This window comes from Triturus cristatus, chromosome 5_2, assembly GCF_964204655.1.
Source record: "Triturus cristatus chromosome 5_2, aTriCri1.1, whole genome shotgun sequence".
In the NCBI taxonomy this organism is placed as follows: domain Eukaryota; kingdom Metazoa; phylum Chordata; class Amphibia; order Caudata; family Salamandridae; genus Triturus; species Triturus cristatus.
In genome coordinates, this window is record NC_140588.1 from 734,233,119 (window position 1) to 734,250,262 (window position 17,144).

The 17,144-nt window shown below is 39.9% G+C and overlaps 1 protein-coding gene across 1 annotated transcript in view; it reads right to left on the reverse strand.

Annotated features, from left to right (window-relative positions):
- Positions 1-2,776: 2,776 nt before the first annotated feature.
- Positions 2,777-17,144, reverse strand: part of TBX22 (T-box transcription factor 22) — an 87,809-nt gene continuing 73,441 nt past the window's right edge. The window contains exons 7-8 of the mRNA XM_085607841.1: positions 15,884-15,972; positions 2,777-4,143 (exon numbers count right to left, since the gene is read on the reverse strand). Coding sequence (XP_085463967.1) covers positions 3,536-4,143; positions 15,884-15,972 — 697 coding nt within the window. The 3' untranslated portion in view covers positions 2,777-3,535. The remainder of the gene's footprint in view (positions 4,144-15,883; positions 15,973-17,144) is intronic.

Here is a 17,144-nt window from a genome sequence, read left to right on the forward strand (position 1 = left end):
ACTCCCTAAATTGTTTGTACATAAAACGTTTGATCTTAAACATGCCTTTCCATCCCTTTCTATTAGTTTCCTAAATTAGAGAAATGGGTGGATAAGAAATATATGTATTCCTAAAGAGGATTTTTGAATCTCTATGGGCAGAAATCGTCATTGACCCAATATGCAATTTCTCAAAATGAAAATTCAAATACAAATTATTGTATTTTGTTGCTATTTAGTGTACCAATCCCTACAAGTTGTTCCTCTTTTGCTAAATCAGTGGGGTTTCGCATTGTTTGTGTACTTGCCCACCACTGCACTATTGGAGGGTTCATTCTTATACGTTTTATCTCTTTTTATTACAGAGCGAATCACTTTATCCTAAATACTGGCTTGACTGAATCTTAACTCCGCAATATATATGTCACAAATTAATATGTTGACTTTGAAATTCTCCTTGGCTTTCATAAAGAATAAATTAGGTATGCTAGAATAACTGTGTTGAAACATCATTTGTGCAGTTTTATTAAAACAAAATAAGAATACATCACTTTTTCATAATATCTACGTACCACATACATATACATTTGAGAGAAACAAACATTTTAAAGAAAACTAACTTGTAGACAGCAGAAACCTTGTTTAATATTTCCAGTCCATGCTTCCTAAAGAAATTGTGTGCAATTTCTAGAATGACATTTTGTTTTGGAAAAAATGGTCATAGCACACTCTGAAAACTTCTTTCCACATATTACACATTTTCAAACACTTAGTCCCTGATTCACAAACATAAACTTAACATTTTGTCTAAGTTTATTATTGTTTGATATTCATAAAGGTAGTTTACTAGTAGTATATTTACAAATGTATATTTACAACTGCAGAGTCTGCACACATGAAAAAAGATAGAACTGTTCTATATTTAGGACATGCCTATCATTTTATGTGCGGAGTCCTCCGCTCCAACTGCATTCATAAACATACTGTTAAAAGGCAATTTTGTGAAAACCAAAAAAGAGTAAACTTACACAAATGTCCAAATTTACCTTTGTGAATCAGGTCCTGCGTTCATGAAGCTCTACATGTGCTGCACATGCAAGAAATATTTACGCCCTAGTGCCCTTAAGGGTGTTCTATAATACTCACTTATTTTGCATTGACCTCTAAACAGTGAACTTAGTGTTATTCAAAAGCCTCCCACGCTCCCCACATCCTAACGGGCCACAACGGAGGCCAGACATTTGGCAAGGAGAAGAATACCAAAATACGGAGGCTTCGAGGATTGCTGGTCTTTAAAATGTGAAAAGTTGTTGAAAGGTTTCATCCGTAACATCCTGTAATTAAAGCCATCTGTTAGGCGATTTGTGCTGTGATTGCAGGTAATTGACTGGCATTAAACAAGGACAGTTCTCCATTATTAAGAACTTATTGACATACAGCTGAATCCTGCCAGGTAAAAAAGGTCAAAATAAGGGTCTCTGGGAAGTCTGCCAATGACAGCATTAGACAAAAATGACATGTATGCAAGAAAAGAAATAAGTTCCACGTGTTGCCCTGAACTGCATTAAGTGTTGAGAAATAAATTGATATACTCTATTTGTAGACCATCGTTTCCAAATGACCTGAAGTGCATGTCATTTACTGTGTTATAAAAAATCTACTTACAACATGTCAATGTTAATGCATTATAATATGCTTGTTATGGAATGGACCGTATGTGTGTCGAAGTTTCACAACATGTAAATTGCTGCCCATGACATAGGGCCTAATTACGTTCTTAGCAGATGGGATACTCTGTCACAAATGCGACGGATATCTCGTCACCGTATTCACTTATATCCTATGGAACTTTGAATATGGTGACAGGGTATCCGTCACATTTATAACGGAGTATCCCATCTGCCAAGATCATAATCGGGCAGCGAAATAAGGTGAACATCATTGTCAAGTTTTAAGTAAACACTGTTTGTTAAAGCAGAGTAATTTTTTAAATAATTGAAAGAAGGGGTTTAAAATAAGCGTTGGTCTAAAATTGTGGGGTCACAAAAGTGCATAGTCATGAACTCCCAAAATATGATCTGGCTCTTGAGAGTGAAACAACTGCAATACATTCCCTCCTTAGATGTTTACTTAGGAGATGCTAGCCACACCATTCAGGTACTTTGCAGATTAAGGGGCAGGCTCCCTGAAGTTCTTCATGCTAAAATACTCCAAAAGGAGGTTATCACTAGCTGCATTACTGAAACTAGAGACTTATTAGGCTTCAGAGAAGCATCAGCTGAAATCATTTTTGCAGAATACTGTCCTGGCGGTAGTAAACATTTCTCTGGTGAATTCTCCACCTTTAGTGTTTCTCCTCAAGTCATTGCATTTTCTGATACCACCTAGCAGCTAATCAGATGTCAAAAGCTCGGACCAAACTGAAGCAGAACCACCAATACGACTTTTGGGTGCAACTCTCCTATGGTGATGTACACAGGAACGGCCATGCAGGTAAGAGCGGCGGGGCGGGGTGGGGGGATTTGACATACGACGACAATTAATTATTTATTTAATTTTACTTCACCGTCAACTGTTGAATCCCCCCCTCACCCTGCCTCACTGCTCTTACCTTCACTGCCCGCTCCTGAATGTACATGTGAAAAACAATGAAAAAGGAAGCATAGAAGCAAGAAATATGTTTCACATTCTCAATCAGTAAATATTTAAAAAGTCTGATTGTTAAACTCAGTTCAATACTCTATATTTTTTGTAATGTTCGTAGGAAATAAAAATCAAGAATGCATACATTATAATAAGCAGACACTTTAATAGACGGTTTAATTTAGTTTGTTCAATATGAATTACACTTGAAAAGAGATCTATGTATGCATAACATGAAAAAATATCATGGTAATTTCATCTTAGAGTTTTATATGTATTCCTCGGTCCTTTATTGTAGATTCAACAATGGAACCTACAAAGTAATTTTCCCAAAAAGGTATGGGTCGTTAACTTCAAATTATCTTTAGAAATATGTCACTATGAACTTGCATCCGTGACTAATTCTACCATTCTGAAATCTATCTCCATGGAACCATTTTTCTTTCTGTTTTTTAAATTCTTTTTCTTTCTTCCTTTTTTAATTTACAATGCTTGCTTCCTGTTTACTACCTTAATTCATTGATCGTCTCTCCTTATTTTATTTATTCGATGCATTTCTTCCTTTATTACATTTGCCTAAAATTTTAAAAAGCAACATTTGTTGTAACTGATCTATGGAGAATATTAAATGTAGTACTTCTGCCACAAAAAATGTAAAAGTGCATGTTTTCTGTTTTGACATACTAAACATAAATACATACAATTAGGCATCGTTCCAGGTCTTTAATGAATTTGCAAAGAGTCAACTGAGAACCCAATACATACTGTACATATATTACACATTAGATAATCAATCTTTTTGCTTGACTGGGCCATCCAAACTCTTCTGGTGGGCTGTTTATTGGCATTTCAGTATATGCATTGATATGCTCGTCATCAAAAGACGTCAATGAAAGCAATAGTTTATGTTCTACTATAGGCAATTGTTAACTGTAGAGGGCCATGGAGAGTGATTACATCTGCCATTTCTAAATGGAATTGGAATGTTGTCAGTTACTTTGAAATGGTTTGCTGCATTTATAAGCCTTGATGGAACTGAAAGGTTATATCCATAGAAGCCATAGGGAGGATGTAACGAACAATTAAGTGCTTCCCGTGCAACGGGTCCTGAGGGAAAAATGTTTCCAGATGGCGGTAATCCGTATAAAATTGGATGGGCTGAATTTGGTACTTGTATACAATGCGCATTTGAGTCTTCGGATTTTGCATTTTTAATATGAATGCCGAGAGAGGAGAGCATGGGCACATCTACAAGGAATGAAGGGATACCCCCAGAACTGCAACTTCCTAGTTTTTCATGATTTGGAAAAACAAATGACTGCTGTCTGATAATGTTCGTTGGGCAGATCTTGTAGCAAAAGGGCAACTTGAGGCTCTGCAAATATGCCTCTGGGCTTGGAATTCCAATGTTGTGCCCCGGCAAGTGAAATGATGGTGGTGAACAGGATGGTGATAGCAAAGAGTTCAGAGGAGAAGGAGCCCCCCCACTGGAGGTTACAGGTGATGAGCTGGAGCTTCCACCTAAAATAGCAACAGTATGAGTAAATAACAGACATTTCAGAGAATAACTCATCACACAACACAAATAATGGTTTATTTCTTTTTAAGTTCACATAAACAATGCATTATCAAGCAATTTATACTCTGTTTAATTCCCTTTTTAAACATTCACCAGTGCTTTTTTTAAGCATTTTGATGTGTTTTCTGTGATAACTATCATGTGCCAGAAGCCAGACTTAAAACACACACAGACCTCAGCTTCTTGGCATTCACATTGCATCGATGAATATTATTGATCTTGTTAAATCTAACTTTCTATTTCTGTGTTGTCGAGGTGAATGGCATTTCCCTCCTTTTTCGTCGCTGTCTTTAAAGATTGCCAACTCCATTATCATGGAGAGACTAAGGGTAAAATGAATCTATTATTTTAGACGTGTTTGAACAATATTTCTCTTTGGTGGATTAAAATTAATCTGATAGTGCCTACAGAGTGAAGTGTTTAATGATTTCTGGAATGCAAAGCTTTTCATGCATTTTTCTTTACAGAAAGTTCAAATCGCTAATATAGATAGAGTCAATTTCACTAACTGGCCAGCCAATCAGAATCTCTTACTGGCTGAATAAGTACTAGTCGCTTTATAATTGCTCTGTCACAGTAGGTTGTTATGTTAATCCCTGTGAGCAGATTCACAAAGAAAGTCAGACATTTTTTTAATGTAGATTGCCCCCACAGTTTAAACAAATTTCCAACTTTCTTGATTTCCAAAAGAATGGCAGCAGTTTTTCTGGGATGTTGTGACTGTCACGAATTCTCAGGAGAAGTCGTATGGGTTAACATTCGGCAACATAGGAAGTGATTACTGAATGTGCAAATATTATGCACAGATCCATTTACAAATGGTAAATAGTTTCTTCCTTCATGGTAAAAGCATGTTTCTGTGTGGAGAAGCCCTGGCCCTTTCCTTCACAACAATCAATTTTAGTGGTGTTCTTTACCCTTTCCCACCATGAAAACAAATTTATTCTTGCCTTTAATAGGAGTATTTTTCTGATCGTCTTCAAGGTGGGAATCTACTTGTAAAAGCCTCGTAAATTGCCATATCTCTTGCAAGTGTCCCCATTCTGAAAGTCCCACACATTTACTAGCCAGTATAATTACTCAAGTGGTATACTCACACCATGCTGGAGTAAGTTTAAAGGTGAGTGACTTCATTTATAACTATCTAGTCATGTTTTGTGAATATTTAAGTTGAATTTGCAATCATAACTGTTGCTATTTGTTCACCTAAGTGGGCAGTTCACAAAAAAGAATTGGAAATGTGCTCTTACAAGTTCCACCCACCTGGAGTTACACATACATCAAGCCATTTGCACATGTTGGAATTGTGCTTTGAGCCTCAGGCCAAGTGAAATTGTCTTTTCATTAAGGATACTGATTGTTGTACTGCTTTTAGAGAACGCGTTATTTTTTATGTTAGAAATATATTTTAGTATTAGTAAACAAATCTCTCTCATGGCAGTTTCCAAGTTACAGTACTCTGAAAACGTTCTAAATACAGTTTTGTTTATTCCTTTAATGCCATCAAGAGACAGCCACAGATGTGAATGTGCCTAGGTTTAAACATTGATGACCTTATTCTCAGGTGATAGTTGAGAATGACTACACTACTCTTTGTATTTTTGAAAATACCAGATATATTTCCAACCAAGTTAACATAATTTATTCCTCCCAATGGAACACTGAAGATGCAGTTGTCGCTACAGGAGTCTATGTATACACATTCCGGTTACTTTAAATCATTGATATCATTTTAAATTGGGAAAATGTACAAATGAATAATAAAAGGAGTCCATTCATTAGTATATAACTGATAGTGTAATTTTGTCTTCCAAATCTTGCAATATATTATAGTCTACTTAATGTTGACTTTGAGAAAGTGACTTGTGCTCAGTAGTAGTTCACAGGTGTGAGCAATTTGAAAATGTTGCTCAATCTGAGTTTTTTTCAAAGCTCCACAAATTTGTAATTTTTCTTTGCTGTAAAATTGGGGAGTATTTACTACCTGATTTTTATGTGCAAACCATGAATAGATGTCTTTTTTTAGAAATCTATTTGAGATACAAATAAACAGATCTGGCAAAACACCAGAGGCGGGCTTTTCAAGACTGATCTAAAAAGATTGTTTAGTCCTGGATAATATGAGTAGTGTTCCCTGGCTTGCTTACGTTAACAATGCCATTTTGAAAATGGGACTCCCAGAGCTTTTCTTTAATCCTTAGTCAGGGCAGGGTTTGATAAAGCCCAACTCAGGTCTCTTTTTTAAAATCACAGATTTCATGAACGGCATGCTAAAGCCCAATGATTGCAATCAGTAGCAAATTCTATTTTACTGGTTCCTGTACACAATTTGTAATTCTATTTCACATTTAGCCAAAATTTGGAATATAGATTATATTTAACATGTCTGCGCCTCAGCACTGTACATTTTCTTAGAGCATTTCCCCAACCAGGAGTGTGATTCCCATTTCTCCCAAATTGCCCCTGTGATATTCAGTCTCACCAAAGCACTACTCACTTTATCACATCATATAGTACATGGCGATTACATTTCTTAGCTCCAATAATTTGAACTGCTAACATTAGAACTTATAAGATGGGCATGATCCATCAGCAACAACCAAGATCTTCTGAAATTTGTAGTGTTGTGATAAGTTTCATTTGATGTTCTTTAAAAGTGAGGAAAACGTATGGGTTCTCTACCCAAGAATTGGTTGTTTTAAGGCATTCACTGTATCAGACTGCAGCTTTGATTTGTAGAGAATGTTAGCAGAACACCTTATGTGAACTCCTTTTCTGATCATTTTATTATTGGGAGCTTGTTAGTTGATTTTAAATGCTGTAATGGGAATTTTTATTAATAGCTATTGAATTGTTAGTGCATTTCGCTATGTGATGAATTACTGTATCATGTTGTGTTGTACTTTTAGGCAATTATGCCAAGTAAAGTTTATTGACTGACAAATAAACACATTTTTGTCATAAACGCACTGGTTATAATAGCAGATACATTAATTTTCTGTCAGAAATTGCTAACATTTTGGTCATGCATTATTGTATTTATCCAGTTTGATTGGATGCAGCTGTCTTGTGAAAATGGGAAAATGAAAAATGTCTGCTAAAATGTAAGTCTCACTGTTACATGAAAATACCACCCAATCCCAATACATAACTTTCAATTCAACTATATTTACAAGTTTATCAGCAATGCTAATGAGAAAGGTGCTACAACAAACTGTTGACTGTACTATACTTTGAAGCTCAAATTTGTATTGCGAACAAAAGTGGACCACGCAATTATAAAGAAATGCTTACAAATAAGTCTGGTTTTAGATCCAATAACAACAAAGAAACTGCCATCATCACCACTATAGATGAAATCGACATTTCTCTGGACAGAGGAGCTATGGTAGCCTTCATCCTCCTGGAACTTTCCTCAGTGTTTGACACGGTCTCTCACCCCATTCTCGTCTAATGCCAACACATCAGAATCCAAGGACATGCATTCTGGTGGAATTGCTCCTTCCTGACTGGAAGGATGCAGTAAGTTATCCTGGCACTGTACCCTTCAGATGTCTACGACCTTATCTGTGGAGTTCCACAAGGATGCTCCCTGAACCCGACCCTCTTCAATGCATACATAATAACTCTATCCAGCATCATCTGCTCTCACATCAGCACCCTCTCCTACGCCGATGACACATAGCTCCTTCTCTACCTCAAGGACATAGGGCCAGATGTACGACCATTTGTTTTTGCTACTCGCAAATTGCAATAAATTGCGAGTTGCAATTTGCAAGTCATAAAAGCAAATGTACAACAGTGTCAGAGACACTGTTAGCGATTGCAATGGGGTCGCAAAATGCAAGGCTCATAAATATTAATGAGCCACTCTCAATTTTCGACCCCATTGGGAATGGCTGGGCCTCCCAGGGATGCTGGCCTGCTGGGCTCAGCAGACCTCCATGTCTGGGACATGGATTTTTTTTAATGCAGCCCGTTTTCCTTAAAGCATTTAGAAAAAAAAAATGAAATGTTTTCATTTAATTTTTTAAGGGCAGGTCCCTGGGACCACGGCCTGACCTTAAAAAATATTCTCCCATGCATTCCCCAAGGGGAAGGGGCCCCCCTGGGACCCCTTCCCATTTGTGAATGCTTTACCACCTACTAGAAAACTGTTGTGCAATAAAGATTTAAAGAAGAAGGGACAAGCCTGTATTAACTACAAAACCTGACTGAATTATATGTCAGGATTATCTGAAACAGTACCAGGGTGTACATACTGAAATTCATGTGGGGACGTTTTGTGTGGATAAAAAAAATCTGTAACTATAATATACTTTGAATCACAATAAATGTGTTACTTATAGATTCATGCATAATGTGTCACTGCCTTGTACAATCTTTTGTCTGTTACCCCTTGTATGATGTTTCTGTGCTAATTGAAAAAGGTGAAACCTACAATTGATTGTGTGTCACCGTGTGCAGAAAAAACACTTAATCCAAATGGAAAATGATTTGATCCAAACTGAAGGATATCACATTGGCACAGACATTTATTTTATATTTTACTGCAATAATTGCCCAGTAATTTAAGACATCACTTAGTAGAATCACTTTCATTAAATTTTGCCATGACTTAGCTATTACCTTGTCTATTAAACAACAATCATGAGCATGTGAACCAGTTAATGAAGCAGAAACGGCTGGTATGATAACATCACTGCCAGCAGTCTTCTTCCATATTTACATTTCTGGTTGATCCCTGCAATTATCAGGAGATGTACTGTATTATTTGGTCATTCTCTAAAATTATTCCTGCATTTACTGGTAATTAATGGATTTGTATGGAAATATTTAGAGTCTACTGCCTGACATTTTTCCACTCCATACAGTTACTGCCTACATCATAATAACAAGCAAAATGTGCAGAGTCCACCTTGTGAATGAGTCACCCATAGAAATACGTCATATTAAAATTGAAGGGAAGACTTATTTTATGGTTAACATCTGTTTATTGTATTTTCAGAACAAAAATCACCACCTACAACCTACCGGCCGGTGGGAAAACATCATGGAGTAAGAAATTAAAGAGAGGGTATAGACTAGAGAGGAAGGAGAGAGGAAGAGAGAAAGGGGGAGCGAGAGGGCCAGCACTGGTTGTTATCGTATGTCACTAATGGGCATATTCTTGCGGTTTGCGTTCCTGCTGCGGGGATGTCTTCGAATCTTGAATGTGATCTCTGGTAAGTCCGAGCAAACGGAGAATCATAGGGCATGTAAGCTCATTAAATTCAGTGGATAAGAATTCCAGTGTGGATTTCCAGGTTTTGTCAAATCGGGGAAGTCTTTGTGATATGCTGGCTGTTATCTTTTTCATTTGCACCACTTCCCATAACTTATGTTGCCAATCTAACCTGGTTGGGACATCCTCTCTACCCCCCAAAGCCAGCGTAATAGCTCGCCCTCTGCATGATCTAAGGGGATATGTTAAGGCTTTCGGAAGGCCTAGTAATATGTAACTTGGAAATCGGGGCAGGTCGGTGTCATATGTTGTGTTTATGTCAAATAATATGGCTTCCCAAAAGGGTGTATCTTAGGGCAGTCCCACAGTAGATTTGTCCGCAGTGGCCCCAACAATGAGCGTCCGCCCCTGGTTTCCATCGCGTCACTCTGTCTGGAGTATAGTACCAATAATGCGCTATTTTGAGGAACATCTCCTTGCCTGCCATGCTACAGGAGGATACTCGGGCTCTGTGCATGATGTCCTGCCATTCTTTTGGGGAAAATTCCCGCGTGCATTCTGTCTTCCACCTGCGCTGCGCATATGTCTTGCTTCGCTGTGTGGGTGCAATTAAAAAGGCATATATATCTGACAATAGCCGCTTGTCCGAGGTTCTGGTTACTAGCTATTTCTCAAATTTCGTTAAGGGACGCCGTGCATGTGTATAAACAATCGTTTGTGTCACCCACTGTCTTAGGGCAAGGTATTGCCAATATGTTGTTTTAGGGAGACCATATCCCGCTGACAGCTGAGGAAAATCAATTTTCCCATTCTCATCAAAGAGATCTCCCACCCTCTTACAGTTGGTCTCTTTCCATGTGAGATGCCCGTGTTGCGCCGGCAGAAACTCCGGGTGGCCGATGAAAGGGGTCAACGGGGATGTGGGAGTAGATAGACCCTGTGCCACCTGAACCTTGTCCCAAGCAGTCATCGTGGCTCTCAACACCGGTGAAATGTATACCCTCACTGGGCGATAGCATCTGGGTAACCATAGAACCTTCCACATGTGTATGCCTGCTATTGCCCTATCAATGAAGCACCAGTGTTTCTCAGACATTGGCCTGTACCATTCGACCATATACCGTAATTGGGCCTCTTGATAGTAACGCACTAAGTGGGGAAATCCCAAGCCTCCATCCGCCTGTTTCAAATAGGTTTGTTGCCATGCCATGCATGCTTTCTTCCCACCCCAGACAAAATCCGCCAGGACGTGCTGCAGTTTGGTGAGTGCTTGAGGTGGGGTTGCAGCGGGAGTGGTTGCATAACACTATGGGCCCGATTCACAGAGCTAACTTAAGACAAAATCCTAAACTTACTACCATTTTGGTATTCACTGAAGGCACTTACTAATTTTGGTATTCACAGAAGGCACTTACTCATTTCGGTATTCACAGGAGTTAGGAGTCCTAACTTTAGGACTCCTAAATGCCTTCTGTGAATACCCAAAGTCTTAAAGTTAGGATTTTTCTCAGTTTAGGAGTAGTAAAGTTAGAACTCCTAACTTTAGTACTCCTAAATGCCTTCTGTGAATACCGAAAGTCTTAAAGTTAGGATTTTTTTCAGTTTAGGAGTAGTAAAGTTAGGAGTCCTAACTTTACTACTCCTAAACTGGGAAAGATAGATCCCAGCTATGAGTTAAAATAGTATTCATCCCTACCCTTGTGATGCATGGGGAGTAGTAGGCCCCTGTCCCTGGATGTGTTAGCCCTTCCGTGGTAGAATGGCCTTCCCTCACCCATTCCCCCTAGTCTCATACTTTGTAGGATTTGTAGTGGAGCCCTGAGTAATATGTAGCCAGAGATCCCTGTGTAACGTCGGATTTGCTCTCCCCGCACCCTCGCAGCAGATCCCAGTATGAGGCACCCATTCATTCACAGTTCCTGGCTGGGGAGGAGTTGCGCCAAAGAGAAAGAAAAAGAAAGAAACTTCTATGAAAGAGAAACTTAGAACGTAATATCAACAAAGGGGCTGCCCAGCTTTGGGCACCAAAAGCGCCTTAGCGAGTGGGTCCTTCTGGCCAGCGACCCGGGTCCACCACCAATCGGCGTACTTATGAGAACTGGTAGACGTCATGAAATCACCTCATTCTGCTGCCGGATCTCCTCTGCCGTCTCCGGCTTGCAGTTGTTTGATAAGTGCCGCTCTCTCCTTCTGGCTTTCTTTTACTGAGGGCCGTGTGTGTGAGAACTTCCAGATACCGCGACCTCCTCTCCATTTCACTGGTTGCTCAGCTCCGTCCTGACTCTGTTGTTGGTTCTCCCAATGCATTCTGCGCCTCTTGAAGGGACCTTACTGCATGCATTTCTTTGTCCCCCACAAAGAGCAATTTGAATGTATGTCCCCATCTGTAGCATATTTCATGATCGCGCAGGAAAGTAGTGACCGGGTGCAGAGCCCTGCTGCGCTGGAGCATTAACTGGGAGAGATCCTGGTAAATGCCCAGCTGCAGGCCCTCGAATTGGATGGTCGCCTTATCCCGGGTGGCCGCCATAATAATTTCTTTTTGGCAAAAGGAGTGGTGCAGTACTCTTCTTTGCCGGACGGCCCACTCTGTGCATGCGATCTAACACACTCTCTTTATCTTCCAATGCCAGGGCTATGTATCGAAAAAGCCGGGTCATAAAGTCCTCCAGTTTCCTTGCATCTGCGCGAAGAGGGACTCCCTCTTCGTGTATGTATGTTGAGCGCTGGGATCTATTTTCCAAGTCTTCGAGGCGATAGCTCTTCGTTGCGATCTCGCAGGTCTATCATCTCCTGTGTGTGCGAATGAAGTTCTTCCTCCCTACCATCGCCTGCCCTTCCCAAGGTATCCACCCGTCTCCCATTTAAGTGATGTCCGTTCTGACTTGTTTCAGGTCCATGGAGACCTCCTGGCGCCATGCCGCAAAGTCGTCCCGTAGCGAGTTAAACAGTTGTTCCATGAAGCGCCGCGTGATAGGTTCTTCTTTTCCCTATTCAGCATGATCCAAATCCCCGTCCCGGGTCTGAGATGATGGGATCTCCGGGGCTTGTCCATCTGGCCACTTGCCCCCGGGTTTCTGCAGGAGATCTTTAATGTTGGCCTCTTTCTTAGGGCGGGTGGACGTCATTTTGATGGCTGCAACCGGTATAAGCTGTGGAACACCCAGATCACTCCCAGGCTATAGAGTATGGTGGCTGTCCAGAGCAGTTGATCGGATGACCCCAGTAGGCTTCACTAACTGTGAATCCCGCCACAAGCCTGGACCCGCCGGCCTGGCACCTCTTATGTTATCTTCCAATCTTCCCAGGTCTAATTGATCACAGCTGCCTCCTATTGCCTATGTAGCCCCTGGCTTCGTCAGGCTCCTGGCCCCTCTGCAGCTGCTCTCTAGTGGGGCACTGTCCTTCCTCCTGTGCCAAGCATGTGCTTTCGCCACCTCACGTTTGTACTTCGAGTGACCTAAAAATGTCGTTCGCTGCGTCCCCGCCCCATCAGGGCCAGATGTCGCCCTTCCTGCTTCGCCAGTCCGGCTTAGGCGTTCCCAAAGAGCCGAAATTCAGCAAGTTCCCCCTCTTTGCACCAGGTCGGCTATCACTGAGGAGACAGGCGTGTGCCGCTTCAGGGGTGACGCCACAGTTCACCCCAATCGCAGCCAGGATTCGGGTGTATGCATCTCTGATGTCCTGTGAGTACTGCGCCTCACAATTCCCCCCTGCAGCTCCCCATGGGTATCTTCACACTAGGGCAGTCTCTAAAGCCTGAGGCCCAGCATTCCTGTGGCCCGGTATCTTTGACGCTTCGAGGGCCTAATACTGCGCCCTCGCCACTGCGGCTGACTTACTTGAGTGTTCAGGGCCTCCTGGACGGGCCCACCGCTCTCAGGTCGGCTGCCTCGCTCCACTACTCCGGCACCTCTGATGCACCAGCCTGCTCTTCCGCTCTTGCTACACAGCCCGTTCTCACCGCACCACTCCCCCGCCTCTTTCTCAGCTAGGGCGCTGGTATTATAGTGCCGTGGGGACCGCCAGCCAACTTCTCGAGGGCTGTCACCGGAGAAGCACCGATGCCGCCAGCAGCCGATCATCCAATCCATCACCTGGCACCTCGTAGGAACCACGATCTCGGCACCATCCAGACTTCGTTGGGCATTAAGTACGGTACAGGGTTCTTATAGACCGGTTTGGGGGTACCGGGGGGCCCAAATACATGCTTTATCCGGCAGCGGTGAGCGGAGCTCCGGAAAGTCGCTGCTACACCGCCGCCATCTTGGCCACGCCCCGGAAGACTTATTTTAAATATTTTATATAAGAACAATCCTTCTAGATTTTAAAGCCAACTCTTGAAACTTGGTATCTTAGACAAAGAGGAATCTACTTGATTGATCTGTTATAGCACGTCACTCTTTTTTGTGAACCTTGATTGGAACAAGCATATCAATACAGAATAGCATGTACATTATAAATGTGTGTAAACATGTTATTCCTCACAAATGCATACTATACATATTCTTCATAGAGAATGTCAGATGTCACACTGGAGTGGGTCATGAATGAGAACTGTTTTCAGTGCAAATTGTAAAATAAAGGTATAGTGTATTCTTAAACTCTAGGTATCATAGAAATTGAATGAAAAAACACAGACCAAAAGTGATCTAGTATATATATTCTTGTCATGCCATTGACGATAAATGTGGCCAAATAAAACTTTATTTGGAGCAAGTGTAGTACTAAACACCCGTTCACAAAATTATTAGTGTAAAAGTTAAATCCCATGCCACTAACACAGTACAGATAAAACTATTGTTCTTCAGACTTTGGGCCAATGCAATGAGATCATACTCTGGTACTGCTTAAATACTTGTGTGTATACCTATACACAAGCAAGATCAATATGGAATAAACTATACATATAGATGTGCATAGAGGGTAGAGAGAGGGTAATCAACCTGCGATTTCACCTTTTGTGAGTCATTACCCCTCCTTACACTCATCAACGATAAAAAAACAGTGTAGTACATATTTACTGTACAGATCACAAGCAAAATGATTTTCATTTCTCATAACACTCAACTGTGCCAGTGCCTGCTCTTGGTTGAACCAGTCCTGGAAGGGATATTTCGCTAAGTAACAGCAGCATTCAAAATAGCTCACATTTCATTGGTTTATTTCAGGATACAGAGAAATTGATGTACAAAGACGCCAATGCATTTCAACCAATTAGGTATTGGTTACACCTGGTTAAGTCTGTCTTTATTTTCCACCATTTAATATTTTGAGTGTCCCAGAATCTCCTCTGTTCAATGTGATCTTCTCATTGAATTTTAGACAGTGAAACACTATTATTGACTTCTTGGATGTGTATTTAATAGTTGGCTTTATATGTTTTAAGTACATATAAAAACAATTACATCCATGGTATGACATGTCTTATTTTATATTTATTCTATTTTTTTTTATATATATGTTAATTCGTTATTTTCATAGATTTCATACTTAAGTCGCACAGTGTAATGGGCACAATCAGCATAGAGGAATCAATTATGTCCTATTTAATTAAACTCTTCAGGGTTTTCTGTGAAAGTTAGTCCTTGAATTCGTTCCTTCATCTTTTAATTAGTGCTGTGATTGCCAACATGTTTTTTTTTTAATAGCTTCCTGACTTTGTCATAAAATATTTTATTCTGAGCACCAAATTATATATTAATCTCTTCATCTTTTATACATCTGCAGGTTTTTTAAATTTATTATAAATGAATCTCATATTGAAGGCGAACAAACAATTATTCTTCCCAGTTATGGCCTGTGTGAAATTTTGGAAATTGCTCAAAATACAACAGCTGAAAGGCACACAAACAAGGCATAAATGAAAGGAATATGAAGTGACTGCCACACAGCGTCAGAATACAAAACACATTTGATGTAAGAGTAAATTTGTAGTGTACATTTGAGAATGTTCCTGTGTATTTTATTATGTTGGGAGTTTCATATGCCCACTATAAAAAAATATTTAGAGAATTCTTGAAAGGAGCCTTGGTTTATTAAATATGTTGGAATAGACGCAGAAACAAAACATGTAAGAATTGTTTTCTTGATAAAATAAACATGCAGTATAAAAAAGAATAATAGGAATTGTATGATGTATTCCTACATTGCCATCTCAGTTTTGATGGCATTTCAAAAAACATTCAGTGTTCAGCTTTGTTTTTTATTATAACCATATATCCTCAATGGAAATATAAGACCATGATATAGGATTACCCATTATGCTCACTCTACATATACATACATCTAGTGTCAAATAGAATACATTACATATATTTCTAATCATCTGTAAAAAGATCTTTATTTAATATTAAAACTTTTTTAAGCAATGAAAAATACCAATATATCTTTGTCTGGATGGTTTGTAGACATGCTGTACATATTACAATATCTACCATTATAAACGTTTCACTTACCACTAGGTGTTTCTACTCCAAATGTCTTGAAATCTAACGTTAGAGGTGGTCTCCATGGATACGTCTCCAAAAGTCCATCCAATACGCCTCTAAAAAAATCAAATATATTTAATATGTCAACTTTTTAATTATTTTCATTTCTATATTTGAATTAATTCAGTGATGTGAACATTTGCCTGCACAGTATCACTTTTGTATTTAAAATGCTCAATTACAGTAAAGGACATGTACTCCATATATGTTTAGCATTGAGCACTTTTGGGTCATTATAAGTCCTCCTCATTGTGCTATTCTATTGGGCTTAGTGTGTCCAAGTTGGCTAGGCATTGCAAAGTCAGGTTTTAGCCTCATTCTTGAATTATGATAAGTCTATAAACTTATGTTTGAATTTAACCGCAAGTTCTTATTTTAATATCTACATTGTGACAATTGTGTGCTGTTACATTTACACTAGCATGCCCCTCTATTCTTTTGAGTATTTATCTTTATAGGATCTTTTGTTAAGAATAGAATCTAGAATCAGCCCCATTATCAGTTCTTTTATCCCACAATGTGCCAATCTCTGGTTCCATTTCATAATATTCCATGCTCTTCAGTCTACTTGCAAGGGTGTAAATGTGGCAATCGGTATTCCTATGACCTACTGGGTTTATGTTGTTCAGCATCAGTTGATGTATGTTTGTTAGCCTCTTCTGTTACAGGTTTGCATCTGAGCATCTCATCTTGGTAAAAAATTTAGTATGAAGTAATAATAGAGAATGTATAACTGTACCACATGGACAACTAGATCCCATTTCTCGTGGTTTAATCAGAAGTGCAGATATTTAAGATCACAATTGGCCAATGTCATTAGAGCTAACAATATGTTGGATCTAAAAGAAGTAAGGAGATCATACAAGAAAGCACAGGCCAAGGCCAAAAACGACTGGGAGGAGAATCAGTGGCTCCAGATGAAGGATGCCTGCCAGAGTAAGGATTCACAACAATTTTGGCTTTTGGAGACCAGGGGTGACACCGATAGACCGAGGCCTCCGACCAACAACATTGCAATTTCCTCCTAACATGAGCACTTCCCCGCAGTCTACACTGGAACAGGAGCCAAGGTTAGCGAAAGCTCAATCACTGACTGCAAGAACCCTCGGAACACTGAGTTTTTTTCCTTAGAGGAAATCATGCAAAGTATAAACTCAGTGGTTAGGAACAAAGCGTTGGGCCTGATGGCGTACCTGGCGATGTTTTTCTTCATGATACTGCCAACTGG